We start from the raw sequence: 20,803 nt of genomic DNA, 5'->3' as shown, positions 1-20,803 counted from the left end.
AATTATATGACTCAACCAGGCTTTGAAAATGCTAGAAGAGAGAGGCATGATTTCTAGCAAAGGGAAAGAATTAGCTCTTGTGGAGTTACTGAATCAAGCACTAACAAACTTGCTGAGGCCAGAACAGCTGTCAGGAGTCAGCCAAGTCACTACTAGAACAGTGACCAAAGTTTTACTTGAACACTTTGCACCTAGATATGGGCTTATCAAGAATATTGATTCTGATAATGGGACCCATTTTCTATCCAAGGTGTTGCAAAGATTAGCATGAGCTTTAGAAATTGATTGGGATTTTCATACCCTATGGCACCACCCTTCCTCAGGGCTTCCCTAGAAGAGAATGAATCAAGAATTTAAGAAGGCAGCTCACAAAGTTCTTCCTTGGGCCTTACTGAGGATAAAGATAAAGTTCTGGAAAGATACTAGGTTGTCCCTGAAGATGCAACTGTAAGAACTGCTGAACAAGGCTGGGCTTACTACACTTGAGTGAAAGGACCAATAGAACCTCCCATTTCCTAGCAACATTGATGAAACATGTTTCAAACTTTAACTGTTTGTTGTCTGTCTCTTGTAACTGTGTTGTGTGTACACAAGGAGGGTTGAGAAGAAACCTCTATGTGATTGATGAAGGAATTCTGTCTCTCCCCCTCCCTCCCCTCCCACATCATTCCAGAACATGGAGGGGATTTCAAAGACAGGAGAGTGAGTTAAGAGATTCAAAAAGGAGCTATGTGTGAATTTTGAGTTTCTTGAACTCTAATTTAGCTTAACTAAGTGAAAAGGGATTTTGCCCTCTGCTTTAGAAAAGACAGAGGCAGGTAAAAAGATCTGTCAGATGCTTCCCCTTTCTCCTCTGCTGGCCACAGAGAGGGAAAAGTGAAGGGACAGAAAGAGATGTTGGATCTCTCAATTGGATTTCTTAAATGGCATTTATTTCAAGGTTGGAATATATGTATGTATGGTTTTGGAAAATCACAAATGATTCTGAAATGTACTCATTAAACCTAGTGAAATGAATGTAAAGGTGATTCAGTATTGAAAACTGTCTTATCAATTTATTGAAATTATAGATGGCCTTTATTCTGTACTAATTTAATAGAGAAAGTTGTCTGTTCTCACTGAGATTTAAAGTGCAATGGTTAAATAATGTTAACTTTTGAATGTATCAAGAATGGTTGTCATATAATGTCTTTCTTAATCAATGTAATGGGTAGCCAGCCTGATTGGAAGAAGGGGCTTGCTTCAGGTAAACAGATGAGAAGCAAACTCATAATAACTGCTGGCTGCTTAATGAAGTACAATGGTTCAATAACTTATAGTACCAAAAATTTAGGATCAGATTTTTTTTTTTTAATTTGTGTTTTTTTTTAAACCCTTAATTTCGGTGTATTGTCTCATAGGTGGAAGAGTGGGCAATGGGGGTCAAGTGACTTGCCCAGGGTCACACAGCTGGGAAGTGGCTGAGGCCAGGTTTGAACCTAGGACCTCCTGTCTCTAGGCCTGACTCTCACTCCACTGAGCTACCTAGCTGCCCCTTCAGATTTTTTTTTAAAAAAACCTTTACCTTCCATCTTGGAGTCAATACCGTGTATTTGCTCCTAGGTGGAAGAGTGGTAAGGGTGGGCAATGGGGGTCAAATGACTTGCCCAGGGTCACACAGCTGGGAAGTGTCTGAAGCCAGATTTGAACCTAGGACCTCCCGTCTCTAGGCCTGGCTCTCAATCCACTGAGCTCCCCAGCTGCCCCCTAGTACCAGATTTTTAGAAGTGATGAAGTAGAAAGATTTTGTGCTCACAAATGAAAATGCAATGAACACTGGGAAAGAAGTTTTAAATCTGTAATTTGAAGTAGAAGATGTACCAATAGTTTATAATACTGTTAAATGATTGAACAATTTTCAGGGTAATGACATTTGGTTAATAACCTCAATATTCTCAGGGGGGAGGAGTAAAGAAGTACAATTTAAAGCATGGTTTTTGTCCTGACTAGGAGGGGGAACATGAAAGCTAGTTAATTTAAGGGCTCCAGGAACAAGTCCAAGAAAGATGATTGATAACAAAGAACACAGAGGCAAGGACAGCTTAGCAACTTTTATCTCTGAGGATGTCAGAATGTCCTTTTGCATATTTTGTTTTATCTCACTATTCTTCAAACCTAGCCACCTACAGGTACAGTCTGTATATCATGCATATGTATACATTTTTTCTCAAGTCCTACCTCACTGTCTTTCAAGCCAGAGACTGGAAGTCAAGAGTCTGATAAAATAAATTTGATGAAGGGAGGGGAAGAAGGCAGGAAGGGAGGGGAGTGGAAGGTCTTTTGTGATGAAAACTCCTATAAATTGGCTTTTGGGATTCTATGAATTGGCATTCCTCATTCAAAGTCAGGTATATACTATGTCAGATTGTCAAGGTATTACAAGTAGAAAGTCAAAGCTTAGTAGACCACACAGAGAGTCTGCTTTTTTAATTTGCTTGCTGCCTTTTTGTTTTCATGTTTATTTGTGCAACAGAACTGAGTGAATTTCATCCAACACACCACAGCAAAGGATTTTCTGTAGCATTCATGACTACAAGTTCACAATGGTTTTTGGGCAAATCACTAAATGCTGTATTACATTAGGAGTTTTGACAAAATAAGAGAGCATCTTTTAATAACTTGGGTTTTAATAAGAATATAGTAGAGTTGTAAATTAATATTATCACTTTAGGCCAGAGAAAACTTCTAGCAGCTTTTAACAATTAACAATTTAGGTTTATTAAAATAGAGATAGTAAAAGAGAGAAATATAGGAATGAGGTAGAGAAAGAAATTCCCTAATACCTAACTAGCTGCCCTATAACTGCCCTTAGGAGAAAGTCCAGCTAATCACCCTTCAGCTCAGCTCACCAGGCAGAATCAATATATATAATATATATATATATATATATATTTCTCACAACCAACAACCAACCAGCAACTAATCACCAACCCACACTAACCCTAACCCAATGACCAACTACCAACAACCAACCACATCTCAACCCAAAAAAGGTCAAAAAGCCCCTCTTGTCCTCGTGCTGGCCTTTTATATCCCCTTTTTACCTCACTTCCTGTCCCTCTGGTTTCTACTTCCTTTCACTGTGGGCTGGTATATCTTTTACATGTCTCCAGTTAAATTAAAGAAAGGGATTAAGAATTCCTTTTTACAATGCCATGCTTTTTTTTTCCATAGCAATACTTTTAAGATCATTAAAAATATAAAAATCCTGTGCCCACTGATTGGCTGGCTGGGAAAAAAAATCACTAGTGTTTAAATATCATTTTTAAGCTTATAAAGCAATTTACATACACGATTTTCTTTGATCCTGACAATAACTTTTGGTTTTTTTAAGTTTTTATTTTGAATATTTTCCCATAGTTACATGTTTCATGTTCTTTCCCTCTCCCCCAAACTCCCCCCTTAGCTGACATACAATTCCACTGGGTTTTACGTGTATCATTGATCAAGACCTAATTCCATATTATTGATAGTTGGACTAGAGTTATCATTTAATGTCTACATCCCCAATAATATCCCCAATCAGCCCATGTGTTCAAGCAGTTGTTTTTCTTCTGTTTCTCCTCCCACAGTTCTTCCTCTGAATGTGGCTAGTTTTCTTTCTCATAAGTCCCTCAGCCTTGCTCTGGATCCTTACATTGCTGCTAGTAGAGAAGTCCATTACATTCGATTGTACCACAGTGTATCAGTCTCTGTGTATAAGGTTCTCCTGGATCTGCTCCTTTCTCTCTGCTTCAATTCCTGGAGGTTGTTCCAGTTCACATGGCACTGTGTTAAGTGCATCATTAGAGAACTTACTAAAATCAGTCTGACATACTCCCTAGACTGATTCTTAGGGCATGTGTCTATACTTCTACTGAACTAGGTGGTGACAAATGAATTCACATCACAGGAGTCATCATGGGATCCAGGACCTTGCTCCAATAACTGTTGTACACTCTATTTGGTGAGATTCTCAGTCCTACTTCTTCAGAAGTTGCTGGTGGAGATGGTAAGCCATCCTCCAGCAGAAATCCTCGACCCATGGTAAAAGTGAGAAAACAGGGATGTAAGGAACACTTTCAAAAACTCAGCGGAGATGCCCTCCTCTTTTATACGACATATTTCTGAAGTTAGTTAACACTTGACAGTGTTTTAAAAAGAAACTTTCTGGGGGAGGCTTTTTTAAGGTATGATTGAACAATTCCAGATCCAGCTGGTTGCTTTCCTTCTATATAATCTTCAGACTGTAAGCTGGTTTTTTTCTCCAATGCCATGGGCATCTTAGGTCAGTTGTTACTACCTTGGGATGTCTGTGAATGAGGGCTAATCCAGTACAAAATCTGGGTGTTGCTCCATCCAGATGGATCTTTTCCACACTGCCATTATAGACTAAGTGAGAATATAGAAGGGGTATTGACATTGCCATTACTACTGATGGGCAACTCCGCCCAAGAACCTCAGGTTCTATGGTTCTCCTCAGGTGACAATGGTGGTCCAAGAGATTACTGTCTTAACAAGGTGTAAAGATTAACTAGGGCCACTTCTGCTGAGGCCGATTTGGATATATTTTTTGAGATCATTCAATTTAAGGAGTCCAAAAGGTGATGTGGAACTGGAGTGAAGCTCTGGAGAGACTACAGCTAGATATAGAGGTCTGGGAGTCCCATCCTCACAAAACAGTAGTTTCAATTGAATATTGGGACAAGAAAACAGATGTAAGAAGGTTTACAGGAGGAGAGGAAGTGAAAGCACTCTTAAGAAGGCCACCTCCTCATCTAAGAGAGGAGTGAATGATAAAGGAGGAAGAGTCTGAATGATGAGTTATACGACTACAATAATATGAAGGAAGATAACTTTAAAAAGACAAGAACTCAATAGAATTACAGATTGTAATTCTAGAAATATATATCTTCAAATATGGCCAAGATATGTATGTTTTTTTGTGTCGCATCATATAATGGCTGATTTTTTGTTACTAATGCATCACTCTGGGATGGAAAACAAAACCAATTAAACTTTAACACAGTTCACTTTATTAGCATTGCCCCAGAAAACATATTCCATTATTTTTTTCAAACCAAAGTAGTAAAGTAAAACAATTCTAAAATAATTTTTAAATTTTTCTAAATAATTCAGATTCAAAGGTTCATTGTGGAAAGACATTCTTCTAAATTTAAAGCATGAGAATAAATGGTTTTTTCAGTCAAGGGCATAGTCTATTATAAACCTCACATCTCGAAAGCAGTTAAAACATAAAAATTCCAAAAGGAATTTGTTCATTTCTAAAGACAAACTGATCAAAACATCTTTGAGTTCTATGGATATAATTCATAATAATGAAAAAGATATCACATTCTTTTGGTCTGTTTGTTTTTGGAGATTTTTATTTAAGTTAAACTTCTGTCAAAACAGTAAATGCATGAATAGGAATACAAAATACATATGAATTCCGGCAACTCTCATTAAGAAATTTAAATGCAAAAGGCAATTCCTCAGAACTACAAATAACATCAATTTTCTACTTCCTGGTGGCTCAAATATCACAGAAGAAATTTCTTCTCCTAAAGGTAAATCAAAATTTAAGCAACCATAAGACTTGTGTTGCAAATATTAAATCCATGTAGCCTATACTTTCAAATGGCAAAAATACAAATACAAATTTAATTAACCATAAAAGCAAAATGAACTTTTTGCATTTATCTCAGTAGTTTGTAGAAACCACTTGAAATACTGGACAGACATAAAATTTCAATGAATTAGAAATGAAATGTCTTAAGAAAATGTTTTTAAGCAACCGAACCTAAAGATGCTTAATCAGTAACCAGTACATTTGTACAATATACTGATACTGAAAGTGTAAAATCTCTATAAAATAACTAAAATTTAAAAAGTAAATCAAAAAAGAAATTAAACTAATTAAAATTTTTAAATATTTTTCCAGGGAGGAAATGTGCATGTGAAAAACTTAAAAAGGTCCCCAAGCCAAATTAAAGAGGCCCATCAAATTGAAATATACCATATTTTCCAATGATCATCCATGTAGGTTCAGAAACTGCAATACTTTCCCCTTGCCCAGGTGCCAGACCAACTTGAATTTCAGCTTTTATTGTTCTTATGCTGCAGAGAGGTGCAGGATGGAAGCCATTCAAAGCCTCATGAAATGGAACTGTAAACGTCCATTTTCTGTCTCCTAACAATTTCCTATAGTTCAAGTCACCTTTGAAAAGAATTAAATTTGACTTTTGTAGATCAGCATACAAGTCAGGAGCAACCTGAGACATAGCACTATACTCATGAGGTAGAGTCCAAAACATATGATCTCGATAATTCCATGTATGATTCTGAAAAAACTCTTCCCAGGCACTCCCACACTTGGACATGCAACTGGTGCGAGACTTTTTTAATTCATCAATTAACCAATTGAGGTCGTTTTTACCAGTATCTGAAACAAACCAGGGAATGCTTTTTCCATGAAAATAGATCTCAGAAGCCAGTTTAGCTTTTATCATGAAGTCTGCCATTACCAAATCTGTATAAAGTTCAAATCCCGAATTATCCAGGATAAAATCCACTCTAGTAGAAATTTTCTCCTGATTTTTCTTTCTCGTTATAAGTACTGACCAAACGGAATCCATATGATTCACTATAATGAAAGATTTCAATTTCTCCACAACTGACATTGGAGTAATGAACTGAGCGCTGCTACGACCACCTGAAAGTGACAGATCACACTTATTTCCCCACAAAGAAATCTGAAAGAAAGTACAAAATTACTATTCATTATCCATATACAACTGAAATACTTCAAAGACTATATTGTTAGTGGCAAAAGTAATGAGCAATTTCCATTTAAAACTGTCTGTTCTTACAATTCAAAGGTGATACTAATCTTTATATGAAAAATCATTTTCCTATACTAAAGGCAGTATTTCTGTTTGACTGATGGATTTTTTCCTTTTGAACCAGATAGAAAAACAACAGACTCAAAAGTGAAAAATTCAGCCAGTCAATGCACTGCAGTCTATGGAAAAGAAAAAATTTTACCATACTGTTAACTGAGCAGTTGTTAAGATACTGAATAGAAAGAAATCCCAGGCATGTTAAAAGACTTCAAATAGTACAACTTAACTTGAGTTAATAAAGAAAAAAGATGAACTCTATTTTCCTAATATTTGTTTAAAATGTTATTTTAAAAATATTTCTATTCATTGCTAACTGATTGACGGGTTATCTTAATTTCATAGATTCACTCACTCACATACCCAGAATTTAGTAGTTTACAAAACACAGTAACTAGAGTTTTATCATATCAAATATAGGATATGTATGAAAACAAAGGTCTGCAATATACAGAATCAAACTTTCTACCTCCAAAGCAAAACTCGCTTAGGCTACATAGGTGAAATTTTTTGTTGGAAAGAGGATTGGAAAATATACGAAGCTGAACTTCTAGTACATATATCTTTTTTTTTTTTAATTTTTTTTTTATTTTAAACCCTTAACTTCTGTGTATTGGCTCCTAGTTAGCAGAGTGGAAAGGGTAGGCAAAGGGGGTCAAGTGACTTGCCCAGGGTCACACAGCCAGAAAGTGTCTGAGGCCAGATTTGAACCTAGGACCTCCTGTCTCTAGGCCTGACTCTCAATCCATTGAGCTACCCAGCTGCCCCCTACATATATCTTTTCAAAAAACTACAACTCAAATACTACTGATTTTTATTAATAAAAGGTAAATGGCTTTTCTTCTTTTGATTATGATATAAAAACTTAAGCAAAAAGTGATAAGGATTTTAAGTTCATTAATAATGAAAGCCATGAGTGGGACAGCCAAGTAACATAGTTGAAAAGAGCTGCAGGCCTAGAGCCAGGAGGACCTGGGTGCAAATTTGGCCTTAAGACACTTTTTTTTTTTAAACTCTTATTTTCTGTCTTGGAATCAATACTGTGTATTGGTCCTGAGGCAGAAAAGTGGTAAGAGCTAGGCAATGGAGATTAAGTGACTTGCCCAGGGTCACACGGCTAGGAAGTATCTGAGGCCAGAGGACATCCCATCTGTGGGCCTGGCTCTCAATCCATTGAGCCACCCAGATGCCCCCAAGATTCATATTCTTAAATTACTATCTACATAATTCATTTAGCAATATTAGAAAGGAAGATGCTCAACAAATTTTGACTTGAAAAAAATCCTCTGCTTCATATTCATATCCTTAAGTTTTTGCCTCCTGTTGATCTGGTTCTTCTTCCAAATATTCTGTGCTTTCAATTTTTTTTGCTCCTTGGCCTCTGAAGTCCACATTCTACCCCAATGGACAAAAGCACTTCTTTCAAAAAGTTCTCAGAAGATAGTAAAAACATTAATAAGGTTTAAACGGGGCAACTAAGTGGCTCAGTGGATTGAGAGCCAGGTCTAGAGGCAAGAGGTCCTGGGTTCAAAACTGGCCTCAGACATTTCCTAGTTGTTTGACCCTAGACAAGCCATTTAACCTACATGCCTAGCCCTTACCACTCTTCTGCCTTGGAACCAATACACAGTATTGATTCTAAGGTAGAAAGTAAGGGTTGGTGGTTGTTTTTGTTTTTTAATTGTGTTTTAAGTGAGAAAAAGGTAAAAGAGGATGATAGGCAAAAAAAATTTTTTAAGGCATAGTGTTTTTCATAGGGTGAAGGAAGCATCTAATGAATTGACTGTTCAAACTTTATCTATATTTAGGAATAATTTTAAAGTATTAAAGCTATGCTATTAGCATGGATCTCTAGCTAAAAGAATAAATTTTATGTTGATCTTGAAATCTACTTCCAAGCTTTAAAATAAATTTTAATCTGTAAAAAACATTATTTTTAAGCCCATTGTAAATATATGTATGATTGGCCTTAAATGACCTGGCAAATGTGAATAAAAAATCCATGAAAGTTTTAGAAAATAATTAACCTTTTAATTTAAATTATACATACACACAAACATACATACAAACAGAAAAATACTGTAACATTTACCTGTAACAATCTTAAAAACTCCTGTTTCAGGTCATTTTCATTTAGGGTTTCAATCTTTCTTTTTAACTCTTGTAGGTAATTACATAAAATAATAACAGGTTCCTGAGATTCAAGGAAAGCTTGGCATTTTAAATCTTTAAATACATCAAAGTTACTGATTGGTGAACTAATAGGACAAAAGAAACAAGAAATTTTAAAAAATCATGATGCTATACTTTAAATAGTTGTTAATATTATCTTAGTAATTCAATAATCTATTTACAAATTATGGTAAAGGCTGAGAAGCATAAAGCTGCTACTCTAATATCAAAAACAAACACTTAAAATAGCACTTTGAGGTTTCCAAAGTACTTTAATTATATTCTCTCAATTATCCTCATGAAAACTGTGTGAAGTAGGTACTATTATTCTCATTTTGTACATGAGGAAACTGAGGCAGAAAGAGGTTAATTGCCTTGCTCAGTGTCAGAAAGCTAATAAGTCTTCTGGGGTGGGGTTCAAACTCAAGTCTTCCTGAGTCCAAATCCAGTACCTTATCTATTCAGCCACCTACCTGTCTTGACTTCATTATAAAGTCAAGTTTTGTTACCTATGTACAGATCTTTGGAAAATTTTAAATTCCAAACTGGTTTCTCCCATCTCCTCATCCCCATACTTGACATCAATTATTTTCATGGACCACCTCATTCTGTTGCCTGACCAACACATAGTAAGAGAATATGGAGAAATCAGAACGTTAACCAAAGAAAACATAGAAAGAAAACCAAAGAAAAATAGAAAGCTAAAAATGACTCATTTCTAAGTCAAATACAAAAGATTTCGGGGTTATGTTAAGTTTTGACAAGAAGTAACGATGTGATTTTTAAAAACACACCTGAATTTGTATAACCAAACGAGTGTTTTCCTCTTAAAAGTAATCAGATTAGGAGGAAATAGTCTTATTCCAGTGATGATAACATTGCTTGAAATATTTTTATACTTCCTCTTTTAGAAATGTCTTCAGGGTCTGCAGCATGATCTTTCAAATATTTTCAGAGATGGTGTATCTTCTTTTGATGGTGGATTTGACATTTGGAAATAGTCAAAATCCTTTGGAGCTAAATCTGGCAAATAAGGTGGGTTGGATCAAACTGGCAATACCAGCTTGATTCAAAAATGAGGTATGACCATAAGACAGTGAGACATTCTTTGTATGGTTCATAAGCTAGTTCTGAAAGTAATTCCAAAAGAGGAATTCCAAAATGTTTTTGGTGATGACAGTATGACTGGAATAAGCATATTAATTCCCAATGTGACTCTGAAGAAAAACATCTATTTACATGTTTAACTTTCATCCTATTTGTTTAAAAATAAGTATCATTAGTTTAGTCATACCTCATATTAAAAACAAGATGAGTTTCATTTAACAGTAATGAATAAATCAAAAAATCATTACTTCCTATGTAATTCTAAACGACATTGCTCTATTGTCACTTTGCATGGTTTGAAAAGTACACTTCTTACATTAAACTTCATAAATGACTAAAAAAAAGATCAATTCTTACCTCTGATTTACATATAAGTCACCTGTTATATAATTAATATTGGGCCATTAGGATCTGAGGAAATGTTAAAAGACAGCGAGGTCCTCCCCCCTGAATGGTAGGCCGGTGATGGGCAAACTATGGCCCTGCAGGCCAGATGAGGCCCCCTGAAATGTTCTATCCGGCAGTGACAAGATTCCTTATCTGACAAATACAATGGGTAGGGTACAATACAACGAAACTTCAAAAGAGCTGCCTTAGAAACAGACTGACAGATGAGCATTTCCTTTCCTTTGGCCTCCTCTTTAAAAAGTTTGCCCATCACTGGGGTCAAAATATAAAAAGCCTATTCTTAGACCACTGAACTCCTAACTCTTCACTAACTATTGACTCCAAAGAAATAGTCCCTTTGAAACTTAAACCCTAATCATTAGGGAAGGGTATCCTGTACCATAGGCTATGTTACAGTTTCTTTTACAGTGAATTAATAGCTTTGGTTTGATAACAGAAATGAAAGCAACTACCATGAATTCATATTCAGAATCCCTTATATTGTTCTTGTGCTCTTTCCTACAAAATTTCTGAGAATCCAAATGAGCTATTTGACTATTAATATAAAAGCTTCAATCCATTCTATCTAAGCTTTGAATCAATCACTCTAGGTTGCTTCATTTTTTTACACGTTCATCCAACATTTCATATTATCATGTCAATTATATTATGTATCTAACAAAACTAGCATTTATGTGGAAATTTGGAAAAATGTAATGTGGAAAGCTAAGGAACAAATTAATTACAGTCACAAAATTCAATAGTTAAGAAGCAAGGATAGACTTTATTCAATGTCCAAGATCTTTTAAATAGCACTCTACAACAGAAAAGCATTACATAAATGCTATATTTGTTTATTGTGGGTCTCCTATATGCTGTGGCTGTGCTATGGTTGGCAGTGGAGATACAACACAGAATTAATGTATAGTCCCTATTTTCAAAGAACTTGTATTTTAGTAAAAGGATAATACAACAGAGCTAAAACAAATGACATAACTACAGAGTTATGAACCAAGAAGTTATGTGAAGCATGAAGGTAAAGGAAATCAAAACCCAGAAGGATCAGACAGACTTTACTTGAGAAACTGGCACCTGAACTCTTCTTTACAACATGAAGAACAAGCACTGTTGAAGAAGGACATTCCAAACCATAGCAACAGCATGAGATAAAGGCCCAGAGGAGAGTACAGTGAGGTGTCCAGTTTGGCTACAGGCAGAGTACTTCTTAGAAAGTCCTTTGGGCTAAGGTTCCAAAGGAACAGGTGTTCTAGTTTACAGGAGAGCATATGGAAGCTAAGCAAAAGAATTTCATTCAGGAGGCAAAAGAAATGATCAGCCAGCCTGAAGATGAATTAGAAGGGTAAAGAGAAGAAGCAAGAGTAGGGTTTGAACCAGGATGTTAAGAATGGGGAAAATGAACAAATGTGAATGATGACATGACTTTTAATATTTCTTTTTTTGACTGGCTCAATTTTAAACAGTTCAATGAAAATGAGATGGTGATGTACTATTCTGATGTCTTCTTTTATGAAAAGAATGCTGTTATGTTATCTTTTATCTTTAGAAAGCTTACTGTTTTAAAGGTCAGATTATGTTTATACTCTTAAGTCTTACACAACATTTGGTCAAAAGCTATGAATTTGGACTTTGTGAGAAAATAAATCTGTAATATATGGCAAAACAATCAATTTAAAAAAAATTTTTAAATAGAATGCCAGGCAACTTTTTACAGAAGTATGTACACTTCAACAAAACCTAACACAACTAATAACATTTATAAAATAACTTTGAAGAAGTAAAAGTTTCTGAAATCACTTATTTTTACTGGTATAATCTAACTAGCTAGCTTTTATAACTCTTACATAATTTTAAAAGACCTGAATGAAATTCCTCTACCAGTATAGTTTCATACTTTCTCTACAACTTATAATTCTTAGAGATTTACCAAGAACACTGAGGAATTAAGTTGCCCAGGGATACACAAACAATATGTGTTAGACAGAAGATTTGAATCTGAGTCTTTCTGGCTTCAAGATCAGATCCCTTTATTCTACCCTGCTCTGACTTAGAATATAAAACAAAACGGTTTCTTAAAACACTTCTAAGCATATAAGTAATAGGATTTGACAAGATATTTACCTTAGCATTAATGCTTCATGAATTCTTCGGTACATATAACATTCTGCATATAACCAGGGAGCCCGAAACCAGCTTATATTTTCATTATTTTCATGATTTTCCAGGTATTGGTTCCATATATCAGTATCTACATAATTATCAGTCAAAGGCTTAAAGGGCTGATCACTATTTAGTTGCTCTAGTAAATCATTAAGAAGTGAGTAAGCTTTCTCTTTTGCTTTAGTGCCTTTCTGGGGAAAAAAAAGAATAAGAAATAGCTTTCACAAATTGTATTCATCATAAATTATATTTTTTAGGCATCAAAAGCTCAAAGAACAAAAATGCCTTTCAGGAGTCCTGGATTTTATAGCAACAAAAGCAGTTTGGAATGAATCATGTTCCAATCTAAAATCCTGAAGTTCCAAATTATTTCCTATGTAAGTAAATCTCATATAGGCATACATAAATATACTATACTTCAGTAAAACTCAGTACCAAATGGTAGTAATTAACATAGTGAATTCTGCCCAGTCCCCCTGCCCCATCTAAAAACAATGACATGTGACAAAATAATTAGAAAAAAATCACTAGAAGATTAACAGAAAAAATTTACAAGGAGAAAAGAGAACAAAATGCAATTAATAGAAACTATATAAAGCAATGTGAAATTATTTTAAGAAAATAAAACTACAATATTAGCAACTATAGTCTTAGAAGAATGAAATAAGGTAAAAATACCTAGGGAGATTTAGAATCACAATAACCTACATTTTATATAGGACCATAAATTCAAGAAATTAGAGGCCAAAATGCAATACTATAGTAAATAAAATTAATAGTCTTAGAGACTTTGTACTTTTTTATTTATTAGTAAAGAGAAAAAAAGAGAGAAGAAAGAAAGAGAAAGTTACCAGACTAACTACCCAAAGTCTCCAACTTTATCAGGTTCTACATTCCCATGGGCCCTAGCCCATTTCACAAGCAAGGCAAGGAGGTCTGGCTAACCACATGGTCAGGCCAGACAAATTAAAGCCAGACCAGGAGTGGGCTTAAGTTCAGAAAGGGATGGGAGCCAAAGAGCCTCTCCCAGATTCCTAGCCTGGTCCCACCAGCTTAATGCCACTTTGCCAGCTGAGGCCTAAGAAAATACTGAGAAAGGGAGGACATAAAAGAGATAGTAGGTCGTTCCCACTACTTAGAAGACAATACTAAGAGTTATAATATAGCTAAATTACAGATTAAATAGGCTTTTGTGTGGTACCATTGTGGAAACTATCATTTGTACTAACTGTTATTAAAATAGAAGAATGAAGTCAAAAGACTTATTTAGTAACATTTACTAGTTTCCCGTTTAGTGGCTAATCAAAAGATAATTATTAAACATATAACCTTTACCTCTCCATGCACCTTAGTGAATTCACTTTGATATTCATCCAGTGAAACCATAGCCTTTTTTATGATTCCTGGTATTCGCTCTTTCATTGATATATGTGAGAAAGATCTAAAACAAGAAAAGCAATACAAATTAGTATATTAGGGAAAATAAAAAATTACAGTAATAGATCTGGTATCCCTTCAGTTACAAAATATATTTCCTCTTCACAATTACTTTTCATATATATGCTATATTATTAGGATGTCAATGTATTGAAATATAGCAAAACATAAGACTTAAATGGTATGCTACTCAATTTATTCTAGCAAACATTCAAATGTACATTATGTAAAAGGTAACAGGGATAAAAGTATTTAAATTTTTAAAATTCTTTAAGAGTTTATAATCAATCTAGCCTCAGACACTTAACCGTGTGAGTCACTGAACCCTCACTGCCTAGCCCTTACTGCTATTCTGCCATAGTACCAATACACAGTATTGATTCTAAGATGGAAGGTAAGGGTCATTTGACTATTAATTGACTATTATTATAAATTTTTTATAATATTCCCTTCTTTATTTGAAATCCTCACTTTTCAGTTTAGTTCAAATAATAAAATAACCACTTCTATCTCCCAAAGACTAGTCTGGGTTTCTCTTCAACCTTACTCCTTATATGGAGATAATGAGCTAACAATAAATTTATCCTTCTATATACTGGCTCCCCCCCAAGTCCCAATCCTTACCTTTCTGTTTACCTAGCCCTAATGCCCTACCCCTAAAACCTACACATTCTTATTCCTTTTCTAGCTCTTTTCTATATGCCCTCTGGCCCACCCATTTATGCTCAATATCTTCTTATGTTCCTTGAATTAACTGAAACCTGGTTTTCTCAAAGATTCAGGATCTCTGGTACTCTAATGCTAGCTGCTCCATCTTCTACTTCTCCATCCCTTACCCCAGACAGAATTGGCACAATTCTTATTCCATATTGCAACTTCTAAAATCTTGGCTCTGCAACCCTCATTCAACATTTAAGATTCTATTAATATCTCCAGTAGAAATTTATATCTATGACTATCCTCCCTGACCTGCCACTCATCTACCCACTTTAGTGACACTTTTCTTGAAAACTCTACTTAGTCTTTTGTTTTATCCCATTTCCATTTCTTTTGACTCATTTAAAAGATTCAGGACTGTATTAATTATAAACATTTTTTTCCTCATTCTTTCATCCTGTTCTCTACTAATTCTGAACGTAGGTCTGATGAGTCAAAGATCTGACTGTACCCAGAGAGCTTACTAAAGAATAACTTTCACATTTTTTTTGGAGGAATGGGTCTGCTGAATAATATAAAAACTTTTGGCCTGTTTCATTCCTTCTTTTTTTAAACCCTTACCCTTCCATCTTAGAATCAATATTGTGTATTGGTTCCAAGGCAGAAGAATGGCAATGGGGATAAATGATTTGCCCAGGGTCACACAGTTAGGAAGTATCTGAGGTTACATTTGAACCCAGGACCTGGATCTCAATCCACTGAGCCACCTAGCTGCCCCCTCATTCCTTCTTCTTAAACCACACTTTCCCAAATATTTCACTCTAATTCAACTTTCTCTCTTTTGCATTAAAATCCCTAAGCATCAAAGCATATGCTAATTTGACTCATTTGAATATGTTACTTCAAGATCAAGAGGCTGACAAGGGATAGTGCTAAATGCTGGGGATATAAACAAAAATTAAAGTTACTGCCCTCAAAGGGCTTACCAGAAGCAAAACATACATATGAACAAAATAATTGATAGGTTGTGATAGTCTTTATCTTAAAGAATATAGAGGGCATGAGTGGTTCAGTGGATTGAGGGCCAAGTCTAGAGATAAGAGGTTCTGGGTTCCAATCTGACCTCAGACACTTCCTGAATGATCCTGGGTAAGTCACATAACTCCATTATGTAGTTTTTACCACTCTTCTGACTTGAAAACAATACAGTTTTGAGACTTACGATGGAAAGTATAGGCTTAAAAAAAGTCTAAATATGCTTCTTCCAATAGATAAAATGGAAATTTTGGACAGGGATTATTTTTGTCTTTGTAACCACAATGCCCTCTGAAAATTCCTGATCTAAAGCATGTATTTAATATTTGCTAATTGATACAAACTTTCAATAAAAGTAATTCATGACAAAATAAAGTGGGGGAAATGGAAAAAGATACAAAAATAATTTGAGTGGGTAGGGACAACAAACCACTTTTACCTCAACTATATCACCATGTCTAACTCTATTTGAATCAATTGACACCATTAAATTTGTCTAGATAAGAGTTCAGCAAATCACCAATGAACTGTAGTCAGTGACCTCTTGGTGACCAAAGACTTCATTTGAGTATCCCAGGCCCTGTCCCCTTAAATCCAGGTGTCTTTCTTCTTATAGTACATCACTGATACTTCCCCTGACAAGTGAAAGGCTATTGTGATTGGTGGACATTTATTGAGGTGGGCTATAGACTTCTCCCAAATATTTCATTGTCGGGAGAAGGAGAGTAGCTGGACAATGTGGCGTACTTATGAAATCCAAGCTGACTCCAAAACAATCTAGACTAGGAAAAAGTCAACCTAAACAGGACCTCCCTGGCTTAGATTCATTCCCCTTTGTAAAGCAAGTCATCCCCAACTTTGATTAGAAAGCAAGGGTACAAACATTACTTCCATTAGCATGTGTTAACTGGAAAAAAAAAGAGAGAGAACTATTAGTCAGAAAAACAACTCTTTAATTAAGGAAAGGGGTACAGTGCGAAATTAGACATGCCCACGCAAAGTCCAAGGATTGAACTCTGGTTGCTCTGGTCATTAACCCCTAGGAATGCCATCAGCTCTAGATTGGACAATTCCAAGGAGCCATTAAAGTTGGAAAGCTGAAATATCTTTCTAGGGGAACATGGAGACAAGGTCTATTGTTAGTCTGAGACTAGTGAAATTGGATTTTCCCTCAGGGAGAAAGAAACTCTCATGTGACAAGGTCAAACCTAGGGCTTCTAGATTCCACTTTGACACATGGAAGAATTCAGGTTGGTTTGAAAAAAACAAAATTGTATTTATTGCTTCTATACTCATTTATTATAAGTCATCTCAGAACTAACTAGGATGCTAGAAAAGTTAGTCCCAGTAGTTAACTTTGATAAGGTATGGAGGAAGTTAGCTTAAGAGCTCCTCTATCAATCCTAAAATGTTAAGTACATGGCTTGATTGAATCTTGATTGCTGATAAAGATAACAATCATAGAAAGTCAGTATTTGCTTTTATGTCAGTACCAGAATGCTCAGCTATCTTTAAGTCTCTTCCTAGAATCTTTGTCGGACACTATTAGTTACAGGATCAGTAAAATACATGGAATTTGTACTGCAATTTTGCAACTATTCACTAACCTGCCCTGAACTTCTGATTCTGTTAATCAGTCTATATCCACTGTAAAAATCCTATTAAAATAACAGTGAACATCCAAAAGATGTCTTTCATCACAGACTGAATATGATGAGGCCATTGACTGTATTACCACAAATAAATTCAGTTTCAGCTCAGAATTATGGCCTAGAGATTTATTTCTTGCAGGTTTCTGTTTAGAGGGTAAAGAGAGGCCCAGACCAGTCTTTGGAAGATAGTGGAAGTGGTTATTTTATTATTAGAGCTAATCTAAAAAGCGTGGATTTCAAATAAAGGAATATTATAAAATTAATATTAAGTCAAATTATACAACATTAAAATTAATTTTCCTCAAATATTTTGTTAGACTACGTGTATAGGGAAGACTAGATTTAAGGCTATGGTACAGCATAAAAAAGTTGAAATCTGAAATTGAAAAACCTAGGTTCAAATCTGAACTTTGTGACTAATATCTTCTCTGAGCCTGATTAAAAATGGAATAATTACTTACCCTACCTCACAGAATTTTTGTAAAGAAATTGCTCTGTTAACTTTAAAGAGCTTTGTAATTGTGAATCATTATTCTTAAATATCAAGGAATATTCATTATTGAAGAGTTTAGATCATAGACTTTTGTGTTTTGATGAGGGAGACAGAATACTTTCAGTGTTAGATCTCTGGTCTCTCATGAGATTTTTGACAGTAAGACCCACTCATCTAACCTCAAGCAAATCATTTTAACATCATGTCCTGAGACCAACTTCCAGATCTACATCTACAATATTATTAAATATAGAACTTCTTCATAGCTCTGAAAAGAATTTAAAGGAAAACTTTTATTTTAAAAGGTAAAGAGTTATTATACAAAAGCATATGACTGATCCAACTTTTCAGAGAAAACAGAATCAAATAATATACTTTTTTTATGCTTTGCAAAATCTGAAGACATATAAATGTTTACCATTATTTTTGCATTAACATAATTGAATAGCTATAAGGAACTTTAGAAATTATTTAACCTATTCCTCTCATCTTCAAACTGAGGTCCAGAGTTTGTCAGTCAAAAAATATTTATTAAGCACCATGTATATACCAAGCACTGTGCTAAGCAATGGGTATATAAAGAGGCAAAAGTTCATCCTTGCCCTCAAAATCACAATCTAAGGAGACAAGCAGCAAACAAACACATACAAACAAGATATATATATATATATATATATATATATATATATATACACACACATTAAATAGGAAATAATTAAAATAGGCAAGACACTAGAATTAAAGAGTTGAGAAAGGATTTCTGTGGAAGATGGGATTTTACTTGGGAAACCAAGTAAAACAGTAAGCAGAAGTGAGGAGGGAGAGCATTCCAGAAAGCATAAGAAGATGGTAGTGTCTAAAAGTCAGTCTATGTTTAGGACTGAAAAGTAAGGAGATTGGGAGTAGTGGGTTAAGAACTGCTTTGAACAAGGGCAGCTAGGTGGCTCAGAAGCTAGAGATCCAGGCCTGGAGATCAAGGACCTAGTTTCAAATATGACCTCAGACACTTCCTAGCTGTGTGACCCTGGACAAATCACTAAATCCCAATCTCTTCTGCCTTAGAACAGATACTTAGTATGCATTCTAAGACATGAGGTAAAGGTTTAAAAAAAAGTAGGGAGGAGGGCACCTTCAAAAAACCCCACAGTTTTTTATATTTGATCCCACAGGCATAGAGCCACTTTGGAGGTTTTCAGGAAGATGGACTGAGTAAAGCTTGAGGCAGGCAGACGTACCAGGAATCAAGACTGAGTTGATTAGTTTGTGATGTGTCTTAAGTCACATAACTGCACCCCACTCAAAACAGAAACCTAATCTCCTAAATTTTACTTTAATTTTCCTTCCCTTAATTTTCTTTCCCCTATTTCGCACCTTGTATGAACTTAGAAATTTCTACTAATGGAAAGGACTTCAGGAAAGTGTTCTCCTGAAAGAAAAAAAAACTGAATTCTCAAAATACTTACATAAAAAATATGGGAGGGTTCATACTAGCTACATTTTGTTAAGCAAGTTGGCAAAGGTACAAATCAGGATTCAGTTTGCTGTTTTGTTGATTATCTTTCTTAAGTGAAGGAGAAAATACTAATAATGCAGAATTTTAAAAACCTATCATAGGCACTTTTATCCTTCAATGAGCCGGTTATTAAACATTTACCAGGGTAGCACATTCTTTGAATGGCACAAATAGAATTAGATCCTAGAATTCCTAAATTTAGCTCATCACATTTAACAGCTGTTAAAAGTTCACCTTAGGTGAAGAAAAGTAGTCATCTCCTAAAAAGATAAAGAGTTCTTGAGCAATCTACACCAGGACATGAGAACGGGTGCGTGGGGTGGTCAGGCAGAGAAATGACATGAAAGAAAATGAAAACTTTTTCTAAAGACTCATTGAAAACAACTCAGGTTTCTTAATCCACATTTTACTGGTACATCAACATTTAGTTACTTCATAACGGGTCACTGGAAGTTAGAGTAAAGAGGGAAGGGAAGACAACGTTCAGGGCAACGGTCAATTTTAACCAAGCTTCCAGGGCATCTTGCGTTTGCATCGAGGGCCTCTTCCCTGGGAGGGAGAAGGAGAGGACTCCCGGTCTCATTCCCGGGAAAAAAATTAGCGGCCCACCCAAGTCCAGATAGAATCAAGAAGGGAAGCGCCCACCACACGCAGGCGACACAGTTGAGCATGGGGTGCAGTGACGGACTGGCGGCCAGACCAGCAGAGGAGGATCCCTTCCTTTACTCCTCTTCTCTTTCCCTTTCCGAGAGGGAGACCTCTAACTCCCCAGCGCCAGGCTCCGCTAGCACAGCACACCGTGCACCTCGCGCTTCATTACTTCCGTTATTGGACCAGCTCTGCATCGGGTCCAGGATCCTGAGACTATTTTCGGGCAAGGATGGGGAGTGGGAGACTGAAAAAAAAAAGAAAGCAAAACAAACCCTTCCTCCTGGGCCGTCATCCGAACAGGAAGCACATCCATCGTGGTTCATAAGGTTCAAGCCTCAGCTTCTCCAGCTTCTCCCCGGGCCACAGAAAGTAAAGGAATTCTCTTAAGGAAAGAGAAGGAAAGGCGATGAGTAGGTAATACGTCACCAAAGCCGGTTGGCCAAACCCCGCCTCCTCCCCGCCCACATCCATACTGCCTGCTTCTTTTTGAAAAAACAAACTTTATTCAACATCCCACTGTGAGACACTCAAAGACCTGCTATGGTAGGCTCAGGTCCCAATCAAAGCCCGCGGAGAGTGGGGCGGGAGGGGGAGAGGAAAG

The 20,803-nt window shown here is 35.8% G+C and overlaps 2 protein-coding genes across 3 annotated transcripts in view; one reads left to right on the top strand and one right to left on the bottom strand.

Moving 5' to 3' along the window:
• Positions 1-5,031: 5,031 nt before the first annotated feature.
• LOC123243663 (damage-control phosphatase ARMT1-like) lies at positions 5,032-20,779 on the bottom strand. Of its 2 annotated transcripts, XM_044671696.1 has the most exons (6): positions 20,738-20,779; positions 20,475-20,584; positions 14,100-14,205; positions 12,726-12,955; positions 9,013-9,178; positions 5,032-6,773 (listed from the first exon to the last, which is right to left on the bottom strand). In XM_044671696.1, the coding sequence occupies exons 2-6, from the start codon at positions 20,513-20,515 to the stop codon at positions 6,009-6,011; spliced, it is 1,308 nt and encodes a 435-aa protein (XP_044527631.1). In that variant the 5' UTR covers positions 20,516-20,584; positions 20,738-20,779; the 3' UTR covers positions 5,032-6,008. The 2 variants fall into 2 exon arrangements, with proteins under 2 accessions (XP_044527631.1, XP_044527630.1); XM_044671695.1 differs by lacking the exon at positions 20,738-20,779 and having other exon boundaries at positions 20,475-20,677.
• The window catches only part of RMND1 (required for meiotic nuclear division 1 homolog), a 51,861-nt gene continuing 51,757 nt past the window's right edge, over positions 20,700-20,803 (top strand). The window contains exon 1 of the mRNA XM_044671692.1: positions 20,700-20,745. The gene's annotated coding sequence lies outside the window, so the exon portion shown is untranslated. The remainder of the gene's footprint in view (positions 20,746-20,803) is intronic.

Source organism: Gracilinanus agilis, chromosome 4 (genome assembly GCF_016433145.1).
Source record: "Gracilinanus agilis isolate LMUSP501 chromosome 4, AgileGrace, whole genome shotgun sequence".
In the NCBI taxonomy this organism is placed as follows: Eukaryota; Metazoa; Chordata; class Mammalia; order Didelphimorphia; family Didelphidae; genus Gracilinanus; species Gracilinanus agilis.
The sequence above is the reverse complement of the archived record's forward strand: the minus strand, read 5'-3'. Positions and strand labels throughout refer to the sequence as shown.